At 37.5% G+C, this 18,903-nt stretch overlaps 1 protein-coding gene across 2 annotated transcripts in view; it reads left to right on the forward strand.

Moving 5' to 3' along the window:
- Positions 1 to 18,903, forward strand: part of edil3a (EGF like and discoidin domains 3a) — an 89,565-nt gene that overhangs the window by 18,369 nt on the left and 52,293 nt on the right. Inside the window, exons 2-3 of one of the 2 annotated variants that reach the window (XM_086076424.1) lie at positions 2,704 to 2,733; positions 13,417 to 13,545. In XM_086076424.1, coding sequence (XP_085932550.1) covers positions 2,704 to 2,733; positions 13,417 to 13,545 — 159 coding nt within the window. The remainder of the gene's footprint in view (positions 1 to 2,703; positions 2,734 to 13,416; positions 13,546 to 18,903) is intronic. The other variant, XM_086076426.1, reaches the window with a different exon arrangement.

Raw genomic sequence — 18,903 nt, forward strand, 5'->3', positions numbered from 1 at the left:
TGTGATTAAGCCTCACCCGACTGAGCCTGTCGAACCCCTGATGCAACAAGTGTCTTCAAACCCCTGCACATGTGCTATTACAGGCACGTATTTCCCATCCCCGTCATCAAGTCCAGTGATGACATGCAAATGTTCCATTTTGTGGGCTTTTGTATCACGGATCCTGCACACAGACCTTCCTATCTCCGCTGAACACCTTGGAAGACATATCAGCACCGTGCTGGACAGACGGTCTGGTCCCATTTAGATTATGGATGTTGTTACTGCCTTCTGGCTATCAGTCAGATTAAACCAATATGTCCCAGGATGGACTCTTATCATGCTACAAAATGGATCTCCTCTAGAGAAGAAGGGCTACTCATTTAATTAATTCATCTCACTTCTTTGTTTCATCTATTAATTAAGCACAATGTATGTCCATGTGGTTTGCACAATTGAGCTATTTGTAATGTATGTCTAACCTTTTCTTGATCAACCGCAGCTACTTAACTACGCAGCATCCATTGCGATAGCGATTTCTTTTGCGCCTGCCAAATGGACACATTTTTCAGCGCGGCTCATTTTGTTTCCACTTGACTTACTGAGAGGACTAGATTTATCAACCCTGAGACAAATTGCTGGGGCCAGTTTTGTGTCTTGAAATGTTTTTGAACTGTCAGGGAATAAAAGCGTTTGGAGTGAGTAACAAGGAGGAGTCATGCCACACCACAATTGACAAAACTCCTTAAGTCACAGAAACAGAAGGAAAAAACAGTAAACAGAAATGCTATCGCTAAATGTACCTCCCTGAATTGAATCTATTGATCTACTGTGTGAGATTAGTAATGTGAAATAAGCCATGCAATGAACTCATCATGGGAAAAAAAATAGATTCCACACTTAAATAGTCGGATAAAGGGATTAAGAAAACATGTATTTTTCTATTTATGTGGGTGTGAAGTCATTTGCACTCGGAGGTGTATTTATATATTTTTCATCTTCACAAACATGTACAGCAGCTGCAGTATGCTGCGTTGTTGTGTGTTTGACCCCTTTGGAAAGAGAGGAAATGTCAGAGAAAAGCGCAATGAGGGAATTGTGGATTTTTATTATTATTATTCTTTTCAGGAAAAATACAAATGTGCTCAACTTTTGGCTCTTTGCGACTTCAATTTAAACATAATTTAAAGAGCTGCGGAAGACTGTCTGTTCGTGCCGGTGACATCTACTCCACTCATTTTCTCTACTCAGACAAATGTGATGGAAATACGATGAATGTTTCATATTAATTACCCACAGCTAGATGAAGACTGGATTGACAGTATATGTGGAACAAGATGGATGATTTTTGGTTTGTCTAAAGGAGTAATGTTTCTCTTATTGTTTTTTTTGAAGATGGATGAATGGTTCTCGCTGCTTGAGCTACCAACTTTATGAATCATCTTTACGCCTTCTACCACATGACATTCAGGCTATCTATCTATCTATCTATCTATCTATCTATCTATCTATCTATCTATCTATCTATCTATCTATCTATCTATCTATCTATCTATCTATCTATCTATCTATCTATCTATCTATCTATCTATCTATCTATCTATCCATCCATCTATCATCCATCCATCATTCATCCATCATCTATCATCCATCTATCTATATATCTATCATCCATCTATCCATTCATCCATAATCTATCATCCATCCATCCATCCATCTATCTATTTATCATCCATCATCATTTATCATACATCTATCTATCTAGCATCCATCATCTATCATCCATCCATCCATAATCTATCATCCATCCATCCATCTATCTATTTATCATCCATCCATCCATCCACCCATCCATCATCTATCATCCATCTATCTATCCATCCATCTATCATCCATCTATCCATCCATCCATCTATCTATCTGTCATCCATCAGCTATCATCCATCTATCCATCCATCCATAATCTATCATCCATCCATCCAGATTAGTATTCAATGCTCTGAATTGAAACATGGACCTGACATTGAAACATATTTTAATTAATTTAGCATGGTTATTTGCAGACTGTATCATTAGTCAGTGATAAATAGTTAACATGCACATTACCACACGAGAGCGCCGCTTGTTTTACTCAGACATACATGTGGAGTTCCATTTTTTGAATGGAGATCTCGTGTGGGCTCACCACCCCATCAGCGACGGCAATCCTATCTGTCATCCCATTTGTCTGACTCCCTTGTTCTTTCACATGTGCGTCCAGTTTTCTGGCCTATTTCAGGGCAATTTTACGAGTGATGATGGAGATAGAGGACTGCGGTAATGACTGTAGACGGGCCAAATCTCAGCCACTGTGCTGGATTGGTGCCTGTTCAGTCAGCGGGTACAGCCAGCGCGCTCATGTGCCACAGGGGTTAATCTGACATTGGTCCAGAATGATGGATACATATTAGTCCAAGGCCTCCAACCAGGACATAGGATAATTGCTTGGTGTAAGCGAGGGATGGGCAGTTTGGCAGGCTTCTTAACCTGGCAGGAAGCAGGTGTGGCCTTCTTCTTTTTAAACTATGCGCGTTCTCAGATTGCATGCAAACTGTTACCCATATGTGAGTGCATATTGCAATTAATGCCGGTCGGCTCAGTAGTAGTCAGATCAGTGCATACTGTAACATAGCTGAGATGCTGAATTTTCCTTCGTCTTCTCCTCCCACCTTCCCCTCTCTGCAGCAGCAGATGGCGAGGAACCAACTTCAGCAGGTGGGAGATTTTACGCTTGATAACATGATTCCCATTGATTTGTGTCTTGTGTGCATGCACAACAGTGTCTTACAGTGAGTTTGTAAGACTTGGTTGAGCTTCGTCCTTGCTCCGCGGTCTCATTTATGCAGCTTGGTTTGAACAAATTATAAAGCATTCAGAAAGTGCCTTCTTGAAATTGGCACTGTAGGTAAGCGTTCTGTTTAAGACTTTACAATACAATGTGTTAACATGTTGACTATTTTAGAGTTTTGCCTTAAATCAGGGGCTGTATTGTTTTCTTGAGTGTTGGCGTGCTAATGTCATTTTATAATTCAAGGGAAAAAAGTAGTTCACTAATTTATAACTTCAGTTATCATTTATTCATGCCTCTAGAGAGCACGATGCTTTGCCTCCTTAAATGTTGCTCATTAGCTCTACCTTGTTCTGTTGGAGCTTCTGGAAGAAATTATCCAGAAACTCCCTCTGTTTTCATATATATATATAAACAAAATGCAATTAATTCATTTGCTCCCAAAAACTTTCTATTTTAAATATTTGCATGCTCCCAAAAACGTATGTATACGTTTTTGTTTGTTTTTTAAATGCTGGAGCATACAGAAGGCTTTGAAGCAGCCTCATTATAAAAGACGGCCAGCAGGTGGCAGCAGAGTATACGAGATCAACAAAGGCCATGTTGCAACAAGCTTCACAAGTTTTCAACAGGAATGTGAATAATGATGAAACTTAGCTATACTCTAATGCTAATTGCTGCAAAACGAAAACAGATACAAATATACTTTTTTTCCTGATGAAAGAAGAGACTCTAATCTTTCTTTTGGTAGGTTCCATGTTTTTATAGCAATAGAACAGAATATTCTGTGGGCCTTGTAAAATCAGTCAAAAACCAGTAAAATATCCGGGAGCGAAGGGGGTTGCTTCAGTGAAAATGGCTGGGGGTGAATGAGTTAAAGAGTCCACGGAAGCACGTCCATAAGAACACATTAACTTACCGTACACTAAACAATATGACAAATAAGCAAATCATAAATAATAATAATAACAAGTATTTTTTTTGTTTAGTTTTATTGTTTTTAAACAATAAAATAATTATTGGAATAGTTAACACTTGCTTTTACTTGTGTGACTAATAAAATGTCTCTTGTCGCTTTTGCATCTGTGAATGCTTTATAATTTTAGTAGGAGGCAATTTGTGTTTGTGTTCACATATGAATTTCAGATACTATTTGTTAGCCTGCCTACCAATGTCCTCATTTGTTAGCATTAAGCTAGCCATCGCTGTTTAAGTAACTGATCGCAGTTCAAACTATATTTTGAAATCCGACTAAATTAGTGGAAATAAATCTAAATATAAATACACGTTTGTTTAGTCTGGTAGAATTAAATACAGCAAGCAATGGCTAAAGGTTTCCGCATTTCACACGACAGGCAGAATGAGGAGAACAGCCGGAGAAACAATTATCAGACATCATATCGACCCAAATTAGGTGTGACTTGTGACCACTGACCTGGAACTGGACTCGAAGAGAAAATAGGACAGTACGATGAGGGAAGTCACACATGAGACCACACAGCTTGTCATCTTTGCATATTGCCTGTATGTCACGATGTATCTAATCTGCATATTTGTGTCCTCTTGTCTCAGTGAAAAGAACATTTGTCAGAATAGAGTTTGTTATTTTCCTTAGGCACTTTGTACCTGAGACCTTATATACAGTACACGTGCTTCATCCTCCGCCATCCAATCACATTTGCATTGAAACTCGAGGGCAGAGGGATGAAAATGTGCTTAGTCTGCGAAACATGGCAGCGTATCGCCTTTCATTTGATTGTCAATCTAGAGCAATACAACTGATAAATTGGCTCTATTTCATCTCGCTGGAACTTTTCTTTGTTAGAATGCCTACTCACCGTATTACAAATAGAAAATTCCTTACTACTGTGACCCACTTTGAATCTAGCTGCAAAATTTGGAGGGAAAGGGGCTTTGCTGAATGTGGCACATGAATACGAGAACAAATGTCCCCTCACCTTTTTCTCTTGAATTCACAGTTAGTTTCATAAATAATTCCAATGTGATTACTGAATGCAGTCTAATTTTGCACAAAAGAAAATCAGTATGGGTAAATTAAAACCCATTTTGAGTTAATAACCTCTGATTATAAAAGACGGCAGGCTTCCATTATGTATCAAGAGCCTCTGCTGTTGGAAGATCCAAATGTCCCTCTTCAGTATGAATGCAGTGTAACTTATTACATGCCAATTTGGTGCATAAGAGCGTTGTACATAATATGAGAACCCATTATAGAGAAGAACACAGGGTGAGTCCGTTACTTACGTATTCATTTAAGAACTTGAATTTTACTTTGTGAAATGCTGTCAGAATGGAGTTATTTTGTCTTCCATCATGTTATGCGTGGATTGCATTTCAGGTTTAATTCCATTTTCCAGTATATATTTTTTTTAATTAATCTGTTGATATTCATATTACATTCTACATATACGTTTTGTTTGTTTGTTTTTTGATGTACGTTTTTTTGATAACTTTGTCAACAGAACAGTGTGCAACATACAATACTTAAATATTGTCTTTAGCTGACACTCTCAAAATAGTGACTGTAATTCCAGCTTGGAAACGTGAATCTATCTATCTCTATATCTCTATATCTTTATCTCTCTCTCTCTCTCTCTCTCTCTCTCTCTCTCTCTCTCTCTCTCTCTCTCTCTCTCTCTCTCTCTCTCTCTCTCTCTCTCTCTCTCTCTCTCTCTTTCTCTATATATTTATATATATAGCTCTCTCTCTCTCTCTCTTTCTCTATATATATATTTCTATATCTCTATATGTCTCTCTCTCTCTCTCTATGTATATATATCTATATCTCTATATATATCTATATATATATATTTATCTATATATATATATATATATATATCTCTCTATCTCTCTATCTATATCTATATCTCTCTATATCTCTCTCTCTCTCTCTATATATATATATATATATATATATATATATATATATATCTCTATATATATCTATATCTGTCTCTCTATATATCTATATCTCTCTCTCTATATATATATATATATTTATCTATATATATATATATATCTCTATCTCTCTCTATCTATATCTCTCTATATATCTCTCTCTATATATATATATCTATATCTCTAGATACCAATTAATCTTGATACGAATCGATAAGTCAATGATTGCGATTTTTTTAAACTAAAATTGAGAAAATACTAATCAGTAAACATGTACATTAACACTGTAAGATTTGTATGAAAATATACTTCAGGCTTATAACTGTATTTAAACAGGTTGGAATCTGTTTCACGTTTGAACAGCATTGAAATAAAATATTAAGGCTTAATGTTCCATTAATATAACATTCTTCCATGCTTAAAGTGTGAAACCTAATCTTAAGTAAGACATTTTGTTGAATATTTCCATCAAAAATTCATCTTTAAAAATCGATTCGATTGTGTGCTGTAATATCGCCGAATTGTTTTTTTTTTAACACCCCTATCAAATATTACTCACTGCTTCAAGAGGCAGTTAATGGCACTGCCAAACCTGTCATTGAATTGCTAACATTGATAATATACACAGGACTGTATATGCAGTAAGGAACGTCACTTTGCAAAGTAACTGTAGTCAGATTACTTCAGATAGAGTAAGTAATGTGTTACTTTCTAACCATTACCTTTTAGATTTGCGGTACGCTGTTATTCACGTAAACCATCCTCACGACTTGTCTGCGCACAGGTTGACTGAATGAGTTGAAAAACAATCTTCCGAAAAAATATAATCAGCCGCAATTTTCTGTTGCTCATGATAAAAATCAAGAAAAAACACACACCTTGTTTAGAGGAGACCTTTAAGGGTGGCGCTGTGACATTTTGGTGACATTTAGTCTCTGACAAGACTTCCAGAAAGATGCCGATCTTCAATGTGACCCTTGGCTTTCATTACTGTTTGACATATTCCAAGCCATTTTGCCTCTGCATGGTTCTTAATCCGTTCGACTCTAAGTGCATTTGTCTGACTTTGTCAAATGTTGATGGGCTGAAATAACAAAAGCACAGCACGTGGTACAGGAGACGCTTCCAGCTTGAGCACTTTGCAGGCCCTGCTGGGGAGTACTGATGTCATTTTGGTGCTTCAGTGCCAACGTTGATCAGTGGAGGTGACGGACGGGTTCAGTGACCAAGAGCCCGTGGACCGTAGAGGCCCATCTGTAAGGAAAGACGGGGTTAAACAAGATTTGACACAATTAGGCCATGTCGCATTTGACTGAGACTCGGCCGGGCTGTGCGTTCACAGTTGAGAAGCTCCAATGTAACTTCCATTACCCAAAGGTCTGTGAAACATGCTCGTTTAACAGTTTACAGTGCAACAAGGTGGATTAGTGCTGTCACTATTGAATATTTTGTAGAATCGATTCATCTATCAATTATTCTATTGATTAACTCGTTCACGCCCAGCCATTTTCACACCCTTCGCTCCCGGCTGTTTTACTGGATTTTGCAAGGCCCACAGAATATTGTGTTCTATTGCTATAAAAAGATGGAATCTATCAAAAGAAAGATTAGAGTCTCTTATTTATTCAGAGAAAAAAAGTATATATTTGTATCTGTTTCCGTTTTGCGGCGATTAGCATTGGAATATAGCTAAGTTTCATCGTTATTCACAAATCTGTTGAAAATCTGGGGAAAAGTGCTTGTCGCAACATGGCCCTGGTTGATCTCGTATACTCTGCTGCCACAAATACGTTTTTGGAACCATGGCAATATTTGAAATTGAACGTTTTATACCATTTTGGGAACAAATGAGTTAATCGACTAATCAGACTCATTTTACAAAAGCCCATGATTACTGTTTATTCACCAGTGATTGGCGGTTCTTTCGTCTAGTGATTAAAAAAAAAAATGGGGATTGATATTATACTATGTTACCGGTTTTGAAAGTAAAGTAAACAGATGTTTGCAAATGTTTTATTTTGATTAAACACAGGAGATAATAGGTCTTCTTTCATGAAAGGCTACAAAAATCAGTGAACAATTACTGTTGATATGCTGAAATCAGAGGATTTAGAGTTTGGACAATTTAAAAAAAAAGGCTCCAAACGATTAGTCGATTATTAAAATAGTTATCAATTAATTTGATAATCGATTACTCGATTAACTTTGACAGCTCTGAGGATGATGAGCTGCTTTGTCATTTGAACTCAGCCCTATGAAATGAGAGCTGATCTGACAATGGAAGTGCGTGTTTCACGATTGTTGTTGCGCTCAGTGAAATCGAAAGCCACGTGAGACAAGCTTGTTTGTCAAGCATTAAGATTAAACACACTGCTTGTGCATTTGATCCTCTAACTCCACGACTTGACCCATTTCACCAGGAGAAATCAGCCATCCACTCAGTATTACCGTCTGACCACTCTGTGACCCATCATAATCATTAGAACCGGGATTTTAGTTACAGAACATACTCTTGGGCTTCATTCATCATCTGTGAAGCTGTTTTTGCATTTTTTTTTCTTTGTAACTTGTACATTGATTTTTGGGGGATTTTTTTCCCCCCAAATGTCCTTGTCTACTAAATCTAATCAATCATTTTAATTAATTATAACAGAGAGTGTAATATAATTAGCAATACAGTTGATTAGAAATAAGCTCATGGTCTGTGACAACTGTCAAAGATGCATGGCACATACTGTAACCCATAGCGTTAAACCTGAAGGCGTCTTGTGGTAGACCTCCAAAAGGAAACAAATATGACATTCCGCCATTAAACCACCAAACGTGTTTCGGCGCCTGATTGATTGAACTTTCTTTGCAGCCATGAAAAGAAATCGCGGCGCTCCTGCCGGTCTGTGCGCCAACTCACATCAATCACAGGGTGAGCGATGGCTCGAGCAGCTGACATTCAACCAGGAAAGCTGCCGCTGTTTGCCTGCAGACATGCATCACACAGTCAGACATCACACAACGAACACAGAGCAGCGAAGGGAGCGATACCTGACATCCTGTGGAGACGTCAGACGACATACATATATATCACTTGCCCCCTTTATCCCAAGGCAGCTACCCATTATTTTGGCATATTATTTGACTTTAATATGTTATGTGTGACCTCACCAGTCTAAACATGACATTCTGATTAATATTACATTTGTGAAATATGAGTTATGAAGCGAAATCCAGCTGTTTTTAAATCCATCTCAGGGGCGGCCATTTTGCCACTTGCTGTCGACTGAAGATGACATCAATGTTGCTCAGGTTTCAGGCAACGACCAATCACAGCTCACCTGTTTTCTGAAGCTGCGCTGTGATTGGTTGCTACCTGAGAAACTGTGAAGTCATCTTCTGTCGACAGCAAGTGGCAAAATGGCTGCCCCTGAAGTGGATAAGAAGGGCTGGATTTTGCTGCTTCACTCATTTTCCACTAATGCAATATTAACCAGAATACCATATTCAGTGGGGATGCATAGAACATACTGTCCCAAAAATTGGGGGGGTTGACTTCCCCTTTAATTCATCCAAACCCAAAATTGTATAAATACGTTTTTTAATACGTTGTCCTTCACTCCCAAAAACGTGTGTGTGTGTTTTGGTTTTATGCGCGAGCATACAGAAGGCTTTGATGCAGCTTCTGACATGAAAAGGTCGCTTAAAGCAATGGTAGTTATTACACACACAAAAACGACCAGCAGGTGTCAGCAGAGTATAAGAGATCAGCCAGGGCCATGTTGCAACAAGCTCTTTTTGCCAGTGTTTTCAATAGGTTTGTGAATAATGATGAAACTTAGCTACATTCTAATGCTAATTGCTGCAAAGACGGAAACAAATACAAATATACTTTTTTCATGATGAAAGAAGAGACTCAAATCTTTCTTTTGGTAGGTTCCATGTTTTTATAGCAGTAGACTAGAATATTCTGTGGACCTCGCAAAAGCAGTCAAAATCCAGTAAAATAGCTGGGAGCGAAGGGGGTTGCTTCAGTGAAAATGGCTGGCAGTGAATGAGTTAAGGAGATATTTACATTTTTGTAAATGAAGAGTAGAGAGTGATTCTTTAAAAGTATATTGTTCAATCTTTTTATCATCTGTAGTCTTTATATTTTTCTTCACATGTTGACTTTCCGGCTCATGTTGCCAACCAGTTTCAAATATCAAAGAGTCCGTAGATCATACTTTATTTTTTTGTTTAATTTTTTTTTTTATGTTGCTATGTATTGATTTTTTTCTTTTTCTTTTTTCTTGATGCCTCTGTCATTCAGAGCACAATGTCTCCGTATCTGTCAGGCACCCCCCAACCCCTTTCCCATTTTCTGCTTTATGCATTCTCCATTAGCGAGGTGTCAGCACGCTTTGGTGCCACTATAGATCATCACGTCAAAACATCCCAGCAAGCTGTCACCCGGACTCCCTCAACAGGCCTCGCCTCTGTCAAGGCTCTTACACATTGTTGTGTTCAGCCGATTTGCTGCCACTCTCATTATTAGTAATACAGGTTCTCACTTGGCACCACTTCCATGGGATTATCTTGTTTGTAATTCCCGTTCAGGGGTTAATTTGTGCAAGGAGAACAATAATCTGTTTACTTTTGATGTTTAATCTTCTTCTTTTTTCTGATTGGCTATATTTGAGCAAAACATGCTATGCTTTTGGTTCGTTTTTGACAGACGTAGAAGCAGACATGACAATTAAAATGTCATGGCTGTTACCTTGTCAAAGTGACTTACGGCACTCCATCTGTGGGATTTCTTTTTTGGGCGGAATATATTTAACTGATGGCTAGTCTATATTAAAGGGTTTTTTTTTCTCAAGAGTACAACTTTTTTGAATAAAATATTGAATCACCAGCGTGCCTTTTAGACTAAACAGATTTGGCTAAGTGCACAAAACATTAAATTGTGGAGAAGCAAGCACACGTAATCAATCACAATCTAGCAAAACAAGCAAACAGGAAGTGTTTGAAACTGCTTTGATTATTTTGAGCTTTAACTTCTGTCATAAACCAATAGGTTGTTTTTTATTTCTTAAAGTGAAAGTCAAGAACCACCCCCCCCCGCCCTATTTCTATATATTTTTTAATCTTATGTTCTATGCTGCCCCCCTAGTCTAAATACAGTATTTTGGTTAAGATTGCATTAGTGGAATATGAGTTAAGCAGTAAAATCCAGCAGTCAATATCAGAAGACGGACACTTGTCGAGTGAAAATGACATCAGAGTTGCTCAGGTAACAACCAATCAGAGCTCAGCTTCAGAAAACAAGTGAGCTGTGATTGGTGGTTGAAGTCGACAGGAAGTGGCAAAATGGCTTAAAAAACGGATTTTGCTTCAAAACTTATTTACCACAAATGTAATATTAATCACAATGTCACGTTTCGACTTGTGAGGTCACATATGACATAAAATTGTCAAGAAATATTTATGGATGACTTCCCCTTTAAGTTTGGTCAATCTCAGAGCAGTTGTTTAACTCAGTACAGTAATTTCTGGACTATAAGGCGCACCTGACTATAAGCCGCTACTTTCTTTTCCATAATGAGGGCGCAAATTATCTCGCTCTCATGCTGTCTCTCCTACTATATTTGGGCTCACTTGGTTTGTTATGCTCTGCTTGACGCTCCCTTTACAGTGCGCCCCCTTGTGATCTATTGGATAAGCCGCACATTTGCATTAGCCACAGGGTCGAAACGCAAGTGAAACAAGTAGCGGCTTAAAATCCAGAAATGACTGCAGTTAAAATCTGAGACATTTGCATCCTGTTGACTTATAAACTCATGACCCTACCTCAAGATCTTGTCATAATGCTATGCTATGATATGATATGCCAATGAAGCTGATGTGCCAAATGCTCTGGTTTTAATAAGTTGTAAAAGTCTTCATCGTCACTATTAGTGTTAAGAGGAAAGGGTTTTGGGGTTATTACAAATCATCACTCTTCTTAACCAGCAGTGTGGTTTATCATCTTTGTCACGGCTTCATTTCCGAAAGGGGGAAAAATTATAGCGCTGTCGTAAAACTTCAGTAAGGTGTTTTTATTTACACCAACACGGCATTAAAAATGTGTAAAAAATAAATAAAAATAAAATACAGTGCAAGTCCAGTGCAAAAACAATCCCAACAATATTTACAAGTTCCATTAGTCTTTTCCGCAATTTACTGTGGTAGTCAGTCACTCACCATCCAATTTAGCTGAGCACCCCCTTCAAATGAATTTAGATCTCCGGGCAAACCATTTAGGCAAACATGGGGTATATTAACAAAAAGTAACCAAAAATAACTAAAGCATGTAAATAAATAATATATGCAACATATATTAACCATAACAAAAATCCTCCAATCACAATCCATAACTTAATCTCGCCAAAACAACAACAACTCATTAAATAATAAACCAAAACTACTTTTGTGGTATAGTCCGTAGCCATGTGACCCTTCAAGCGCGGCGAAAGTGGGAGTCCGGAAGTGCTTCGGCTTGGTCCAGTGTTTATTGTCCAACGACCCCGCAGAATGCAGGTGAGCGTTTGCGGTGCGTCGTGCGTCGTGCGTCGTGCGTCGGTGTCGGGGTCGGGTGTGCACCCCCGGCACCAACAACGGCGAAAAGGGAATGAGTCCAGGTGGCAGGTAAACCGTTCGTGAAAGTGTCGAATTAACAGGAGGAATTTGTGTGGGCTGTGTGAAAACAATTTTGACGGAACTCGTCTCCGCGGAAACGAAGAGTGGCGGACAGTCACAGGCGCTCCGTCACACTCTTCAACTTTTCCTTTTAAACTGAAACATTTTCTTTTGTTTTAGAGCCAATGCTTTCTAGTGTTCACTACACTGAAAATACTGGAACCTTTTCATCTCTTTTTGGAGGTTGTTTTTATTTATTTATTTTCCAAAGTCAATTAGGAAAAGCAACCCGAATCCTTGTCACTTTTACTTATGCCTCCTTAATGTTTTGTGCTTTTATTTGACTTACAATCTAGTTTTGCACTTAATGATGCATAGTGTATACACTACTCACAAATGCTATTTTAACCCCTTTTGACCCATAGAGGATTGCAGTGGACTTGACATGTTTGCATGTCTAAACCAATAAAATGTTGATCTGCATGATTTTCATGTCTAAATGTTACATATAATCTTGGTAAGTTTACAATATGTTACAGCCATACTGTTCTTGCGTCCACTATAACAAATAAAAACATGAGATAACTGGCCCAAAAAAATTCAATTTTCTTCTTATGTGGGCAAAGAGTCAAAATCATAAAACAATTATTAATAATAATTAAACATATAAAAAAAATGATCAGCAGAAAAAATGCAGGTCACACATTAAAATTCTAACCAACTGTACGTCCACATTGCGAGGCTTCAAACAGGAAGTGACCAGTGAGCTTACGGTATCACAGAGCGTCATCAGCGGCTTGAAACTGGGATACAGAAAGGCATAAAGGTCGAAAGTCTTTGGAAATGTGCATGGGTAAATCACCAGTTTTGGAATTTTGCCATTCCACTCCTTTTCGAGAAAAGCAAGTTGTGCAAAAAGTCTTCATACACTGGATAGTTGGACATATACATGAAAAAGTTTAGGTTCAGGTGGTTTTTAGTTTGTTAAATAATAGCACTGAATTATTACCATTTTTTTCTTCTTCTTCTTTTTTTGCATGTAGGGCCTTGCCACCCGAACCCATGCCACAACAGAGGGGCATGTGAGATCAGCGAGACCTACAGGGGTGACACCTTCATTGGATATGTCTGCAAGTGTCCCCCAGGCTTCAGTGGGGTTCACTGCCAACACAGTAAGTTGCACCCCAACTTTTTTGTTATGAATTCAACGTACACAATTAACGCTAGCCAAAAGGGAATCTTAAAAATGTTAATGAACTGGTGGTCTTTCCAACAAGTGAGAGTGGGTTTCATTTGACTAATGTATTTTAAAACAAATGTAAAATTGGCATCGGAATTAGAAAGGGAAGCTAATTCACGTTTGGTCAATATGTACAAAAATATTTCACATCAGCACTGACGCTACACATAGGCAATTATTTCTCAACATACGCATTGCAGGTGTTCCTGTAACATGTCAATTAGCAAGCTCCCGCTTACTCTAACCCCCGACCCCTTACACTAATGATGCTGTTCCTGGAGCAACACTGAAATCAGATGAGTTGTTTGCTAACATGTAATCTCGTTTTGATTAAAAGACATAACACAAAGAGAAATGGAACAAGTCAGCATATCAGTGTCACGTTATTATAGTTGTCTCCAGCCAGAACTGTGCGCTGCTGGCAAGCATATTTGTCATAATTCAGTTATTGTTTCCTTTTAAGCCCTCAGGGTTGCGGGAAGCTGATTTGAAATGGGCTTGAACGCACTAATGTCTGCCAATTTTCCTCACAGTCATTACAGTTCAATGCGAGAACATGAGTGAGCGAGAGAAAGGGAGATTGACAATTTCTCATCTGGAGAGACAAATAATCAAATCTAAAGCTCTATGGCAATTAAATGATAAACAGACATAAATAATTGCTACTTTTGAATGGCATTAATGCTGAGGGAAATGATCATCTCGCACATCTTGAACTGGAGTCTTACTACAAACAAGACAGACGAGATTTTTGGATTCAGTTATATGATGTGCAGTTTAATGCTCAACATTCTAAGTCAATTGTATTTGAATTAATTAATTACTGTCTTCATTTTAAACTTAATACAACTGTATGGAGGTGTTTTAAGTACATCTTGGCGTTTCTTGATACGAGTCTGCAAAATTAAAACAACAGAAAGGTTTAGTCACTATTTACAGTGCAAATACACCAAGTATGAAAGTTAACAACTGTAAACTGTAAAATCAGTAACATGCCCTAACTTTTAAACAATACGGTGTGATTGGATGAGTGAGCCGGGGGGGTGGAGCCAACGGAAGAAGAAAGATCATTATGAGCAAGAAACGCTAGTTGGATGTTTTCTTTGCGTACATTAACCGTTCTTTTTCTTTTTTACAATACAGAGGTTAGTTTATTGATCAACCACCGCCCGTCTCTGTTTCATTATTTAAGCAGACATTACTGTACATTGTCTTGAAGATACACTTGCAAGTGGTACCGGTCTCATTTTTGTCAACTATAGCCACAATCCTGAGGCATCGCTGCTAATCTGCTGCGCAAACCCGCTACCTGTTGAATACAGCGAGGCGTCCATGTTGTTGCCAAGACGTGATTGCCGCTCAATCGATCTCAAGCTATAACCATTGTTGCAGACTGGTAAAGTCAAGTCGGTGCAGTGTAGACAATGAATACTATTTAGAAGCACGAGTAGATAAACATTAATCCAAACACAAATCCATTGTTTTAAAAGCAGTTGTGTAGTCTATCTGAGCTTTAACACACTATCTTCTAGCTTTTACTGCATTTTGCTTCATTGCGCTGTCAGAGCCAAATCCAATTTCACACCTTTGAACATTATCCTTAATACGTGCATTACACATCCTGCTTGTTAGAGCTGCTTTATGAATCCCCGCTACAAATGCGTCACATGTGGACAAGAAGAATAACTAGTACTGTAGTTTGTGAACCTATTTTAGTTGACTTACATTGAGAGTCCGGGCACCAATGTCTTTGTCAGCTATAGAGGTTTAAAATAATGTTGACAGTTTATGACTCATTTATTAGGGGTGTGAATTGCCTAGTACCTGGCGATTCGATTCATATCACGATTCATAGGTCACGATTCGATTTGATACCGATTCATCTCAATACGAATCTAAAAATTGATTACTGCGATTTTTTTTTTGATTTTTTTTTAGAACTCAAATTTAGAAAATAATAATCAGTAAACTTGTACATGTACACTGTAAGATTTGTATGAACATTTATTTATTTCTCTGAAAATTCAGGTTGCAGTCTGTTTCATGTTCGAACAGCACTGAAATCAAATATTAAGGCTTAATGTTCATTTATGGAATACACTGTTAGTAATGGCAGTTTGAAATCGCTGCAGACTCAAATTAGAAAGACTTGACATTCAATGTACTGTACTCAAAGCTCACAATATGTTTCTAGCTAGAAAACATAACTTGGACCAAGAGACAGCCCATTACCTAACATTGTGTATGAGCATTAAATTGGTATATCCAAGCTTAATTGATCATCCCAATTCCGGGTTGGCTTTAGTGTGACTGATTTTATTGATTCAGCCTCGATTCTCACCATCGTTCATCTTTTGTAATTGTGCGCATCACGAACCACCGTGATATCGGGAGAGGAGTCAAACATCGTAATGAACTGTCACAGCGTAACGATAGTAGCTGATTGCCTCACTTGTCATGGGGTGCCAAGTCATTTTAAGGCTGCATGCTCTAAGTTTATCAAGGACAAATGAAGCATAGAATTATAGACATTTTTCCCCAACAAGTGTGTTATTTCTCCTCCTCACTACAAACCGTAAGTCATGCTCAACATGGCAGTGGCCTGTTGAACAAAACAAATGAACAGCAACCTGAATTGCTGATGGTTGTCTTTTTGATGGCGGGTGCTGACTACAGACTTTTGCCATTCCTCTCGGAACCCGGCGGTCGGGCAGAACTGATAAGGACTTAATGTAGGAAACGTGAACAAGACAGACAGCGTATTTTGTCCATCGACAGTCGTTATCTCAGTTCTTGCCACAGGACAATCGGTCCGACTTAAATCTGCTTGCGCGTCGTGGCTTTTAATCAATTCCTTGCCACAGATCACACGCTACCTTTCATCAATCTGTGCTGATGCGCCTGTAGTTTTTCTCTTTATGTTCATTTATATCCTCTGTAATGTTCGCCACAGTGCTGACATCTTGCCTCTACTTGAATTTTAAGTCAGCCAAGTTAACTTATGGCTCACATCGTGCATGGCAAAATAGTCATCATGACAACCATGTTCATGCTGCATGACAGACTTCTGAGAAGGTGGCAATGCTTGGAGTTGATGAAGGGAAAACAAATGGCAGACAAGTGTGGTGACTAGTGTTGGATATAAAGGCATGCTGTATTTCTTCACACCAATTTTGGCAACGGACTATAAGCAATAAATACATATATTTGAATTGATGTTTTACAATCAGAACAGGGTTGTGGTAAATTGATTTATCAGTACGAACTTCTACCTTTGAGTGGTGTTCCCATGCACTTTTTTTTCTATAAGGGGAACCAAGACAAATATATATCAATATATATATATCAATATATATATATATCAATATATATATATCAATATATATATATATATATATATTGATATATATATATATATATATATATATTGATATATATATATATATATTGATATATATATATATATATATATTGATATATATATATATATATCTATATATATATATATATATATTGGTTGTATTTTTTAAATGTGCATATCTTTTTTATTAGCTGATTTTATGAAGTATTTATATTACTTTTATTATTTATTACATACATACATAAATCACAGCAGCCTTTGTCAACTTGCTTATGGGGGCTGACATTTTTACTCTTTTCACTCTAATAAGAGTGCAAATTTGCAAGAATGTTCACCAATTCCGACAGCGAAATGCCCGCTTATTTAACAAAAAAAATAAACATTCTGACACGTTTGTAAATATTCAGCAAAGACGTATCCAATTTTATTCCATGTACAAAAGCTACTGAATAAACCATGATTCTAAACATCATCATCTACATGTCTACTTACTGAGTTGCGAGCTTAGCCGTCACACCATTAGCTGCTGCTTTTTCCATCAGGGAAATTGAATGTAGATTCATAGTAGTAAATCAAAGAAATATACTAGAATGTGTTGCCATTCATCTGAGCTGCTCAGTCATCATTTATTGAAGCAGCAAAGCTGAACTCATTTTTAGGGAAGATTTTAACCTCATCCATCCATCAAAAAATTATGCTGCTGGGGCAGGCTTAGCTCAATTGATTAAGATGCGCAGCTAAAAGTTTGTGGAAATGTTTGCTCAAGGAAAAAAAAAAGTTCCTTTGTAAACAAGTTGAAGAAATAGTTGTCCAGAAAAAAAGTTTCAGTCAGGGTGCCTTGGGTCTGTTTTTCTTTTTCTTTTTTCTTATTAATCTGACTTTGGGTCACAAAAGTAGTGAAGGATAATGGATATTATGGTAATCAGTACACCAGTTTTGTTCTGCCTCTGCTTTGGCGACAGCTCTGACTGGAGGCGTTCTCTTCTTCTATCTCTCTTAAAGAAAAAACAATAATGTAAATAGATCTCCAAGTCTGTGGTGTAGTGATTTTGTCCGCTGATTGTCCTGTGCTACTACAAACTACAAACTCACCTATAGCCTCACATTCTTTTTTCTTAAATGATTCAAGGTTGTTAGAACCCAGTAAAGCTGGATGATTCATGGATTTGTAGATGATTTTGTTTATTTTGCAGGATGTTTTTTTTTTTTTTTTTTTTTTTTGACAAGGGCTAGCCTACTAAAGCAGATTTTGTGTTGCTGAGTTAGTGACATTTTCATTTTATCTAGGTACTATTAAAAAAAAAAGAAGAAAGAAACCAGCAACTTCCCACTAAGAAATAGACATGTGCAGAATCATGTTTACACTGTTTTCCATATGACAAGAAAAAAGCTTGGTAGAAAGCAATTACTTTACATTGAACATTAAAAATTTGATTTTTTTTCTGGGGGGGAAAAGAAAGGTTTATCTTATTTATTAGAACCCAGAAATGTGTGTGCTTATTTCTAGTCATCAAGTCTTGAGTCTTCATAGTATTTCTCTTTAACTACCGTTAAACACCAAACAGAACAACAACTGGAACAATATGCAAAAATCGGGCCTATTCTGTGTAAAACAGCAATTCAGTGTCTCCTTTCCAGGCAGTTTACTTCGATCAGTGAAAGTAGCACTGAATAATTTTTGTCAAGTAGTAGTTGTTGGCGATTATAATAATCACATGAAATACTGTGTATATATATATTTTTTTTATTATGTATTAAATTATTGACAAGTGTTTGGGAGTATAACCACTCCAGTGAATATCTCTATTTCTATTCATAGTGAATACACAGGCTTGCCACTGTGCTCAATTACTGTACTTTCCATCTATATGGAGGACACTGCTGTTTTCACATACTACATTAGCCCACCCACCGTTTTTACTCTTTTCA

Source organism: Leptonotus elevatus, chromosome 5, assembly GCF_054856555.1.
Source record: "Leptonotus elevatus isolate MCC_2025b chromosome 5, RoL_Lele_1.0, whole genome shotgun sequence".
In the NCBI taxonomy this organism is placed as follows: Eukaryota; Metazoa; Chordata; class Actinopteri; order Syngnathiformes; family Syngnathidae; genus Leptonotus; species Leptonotus elevatus.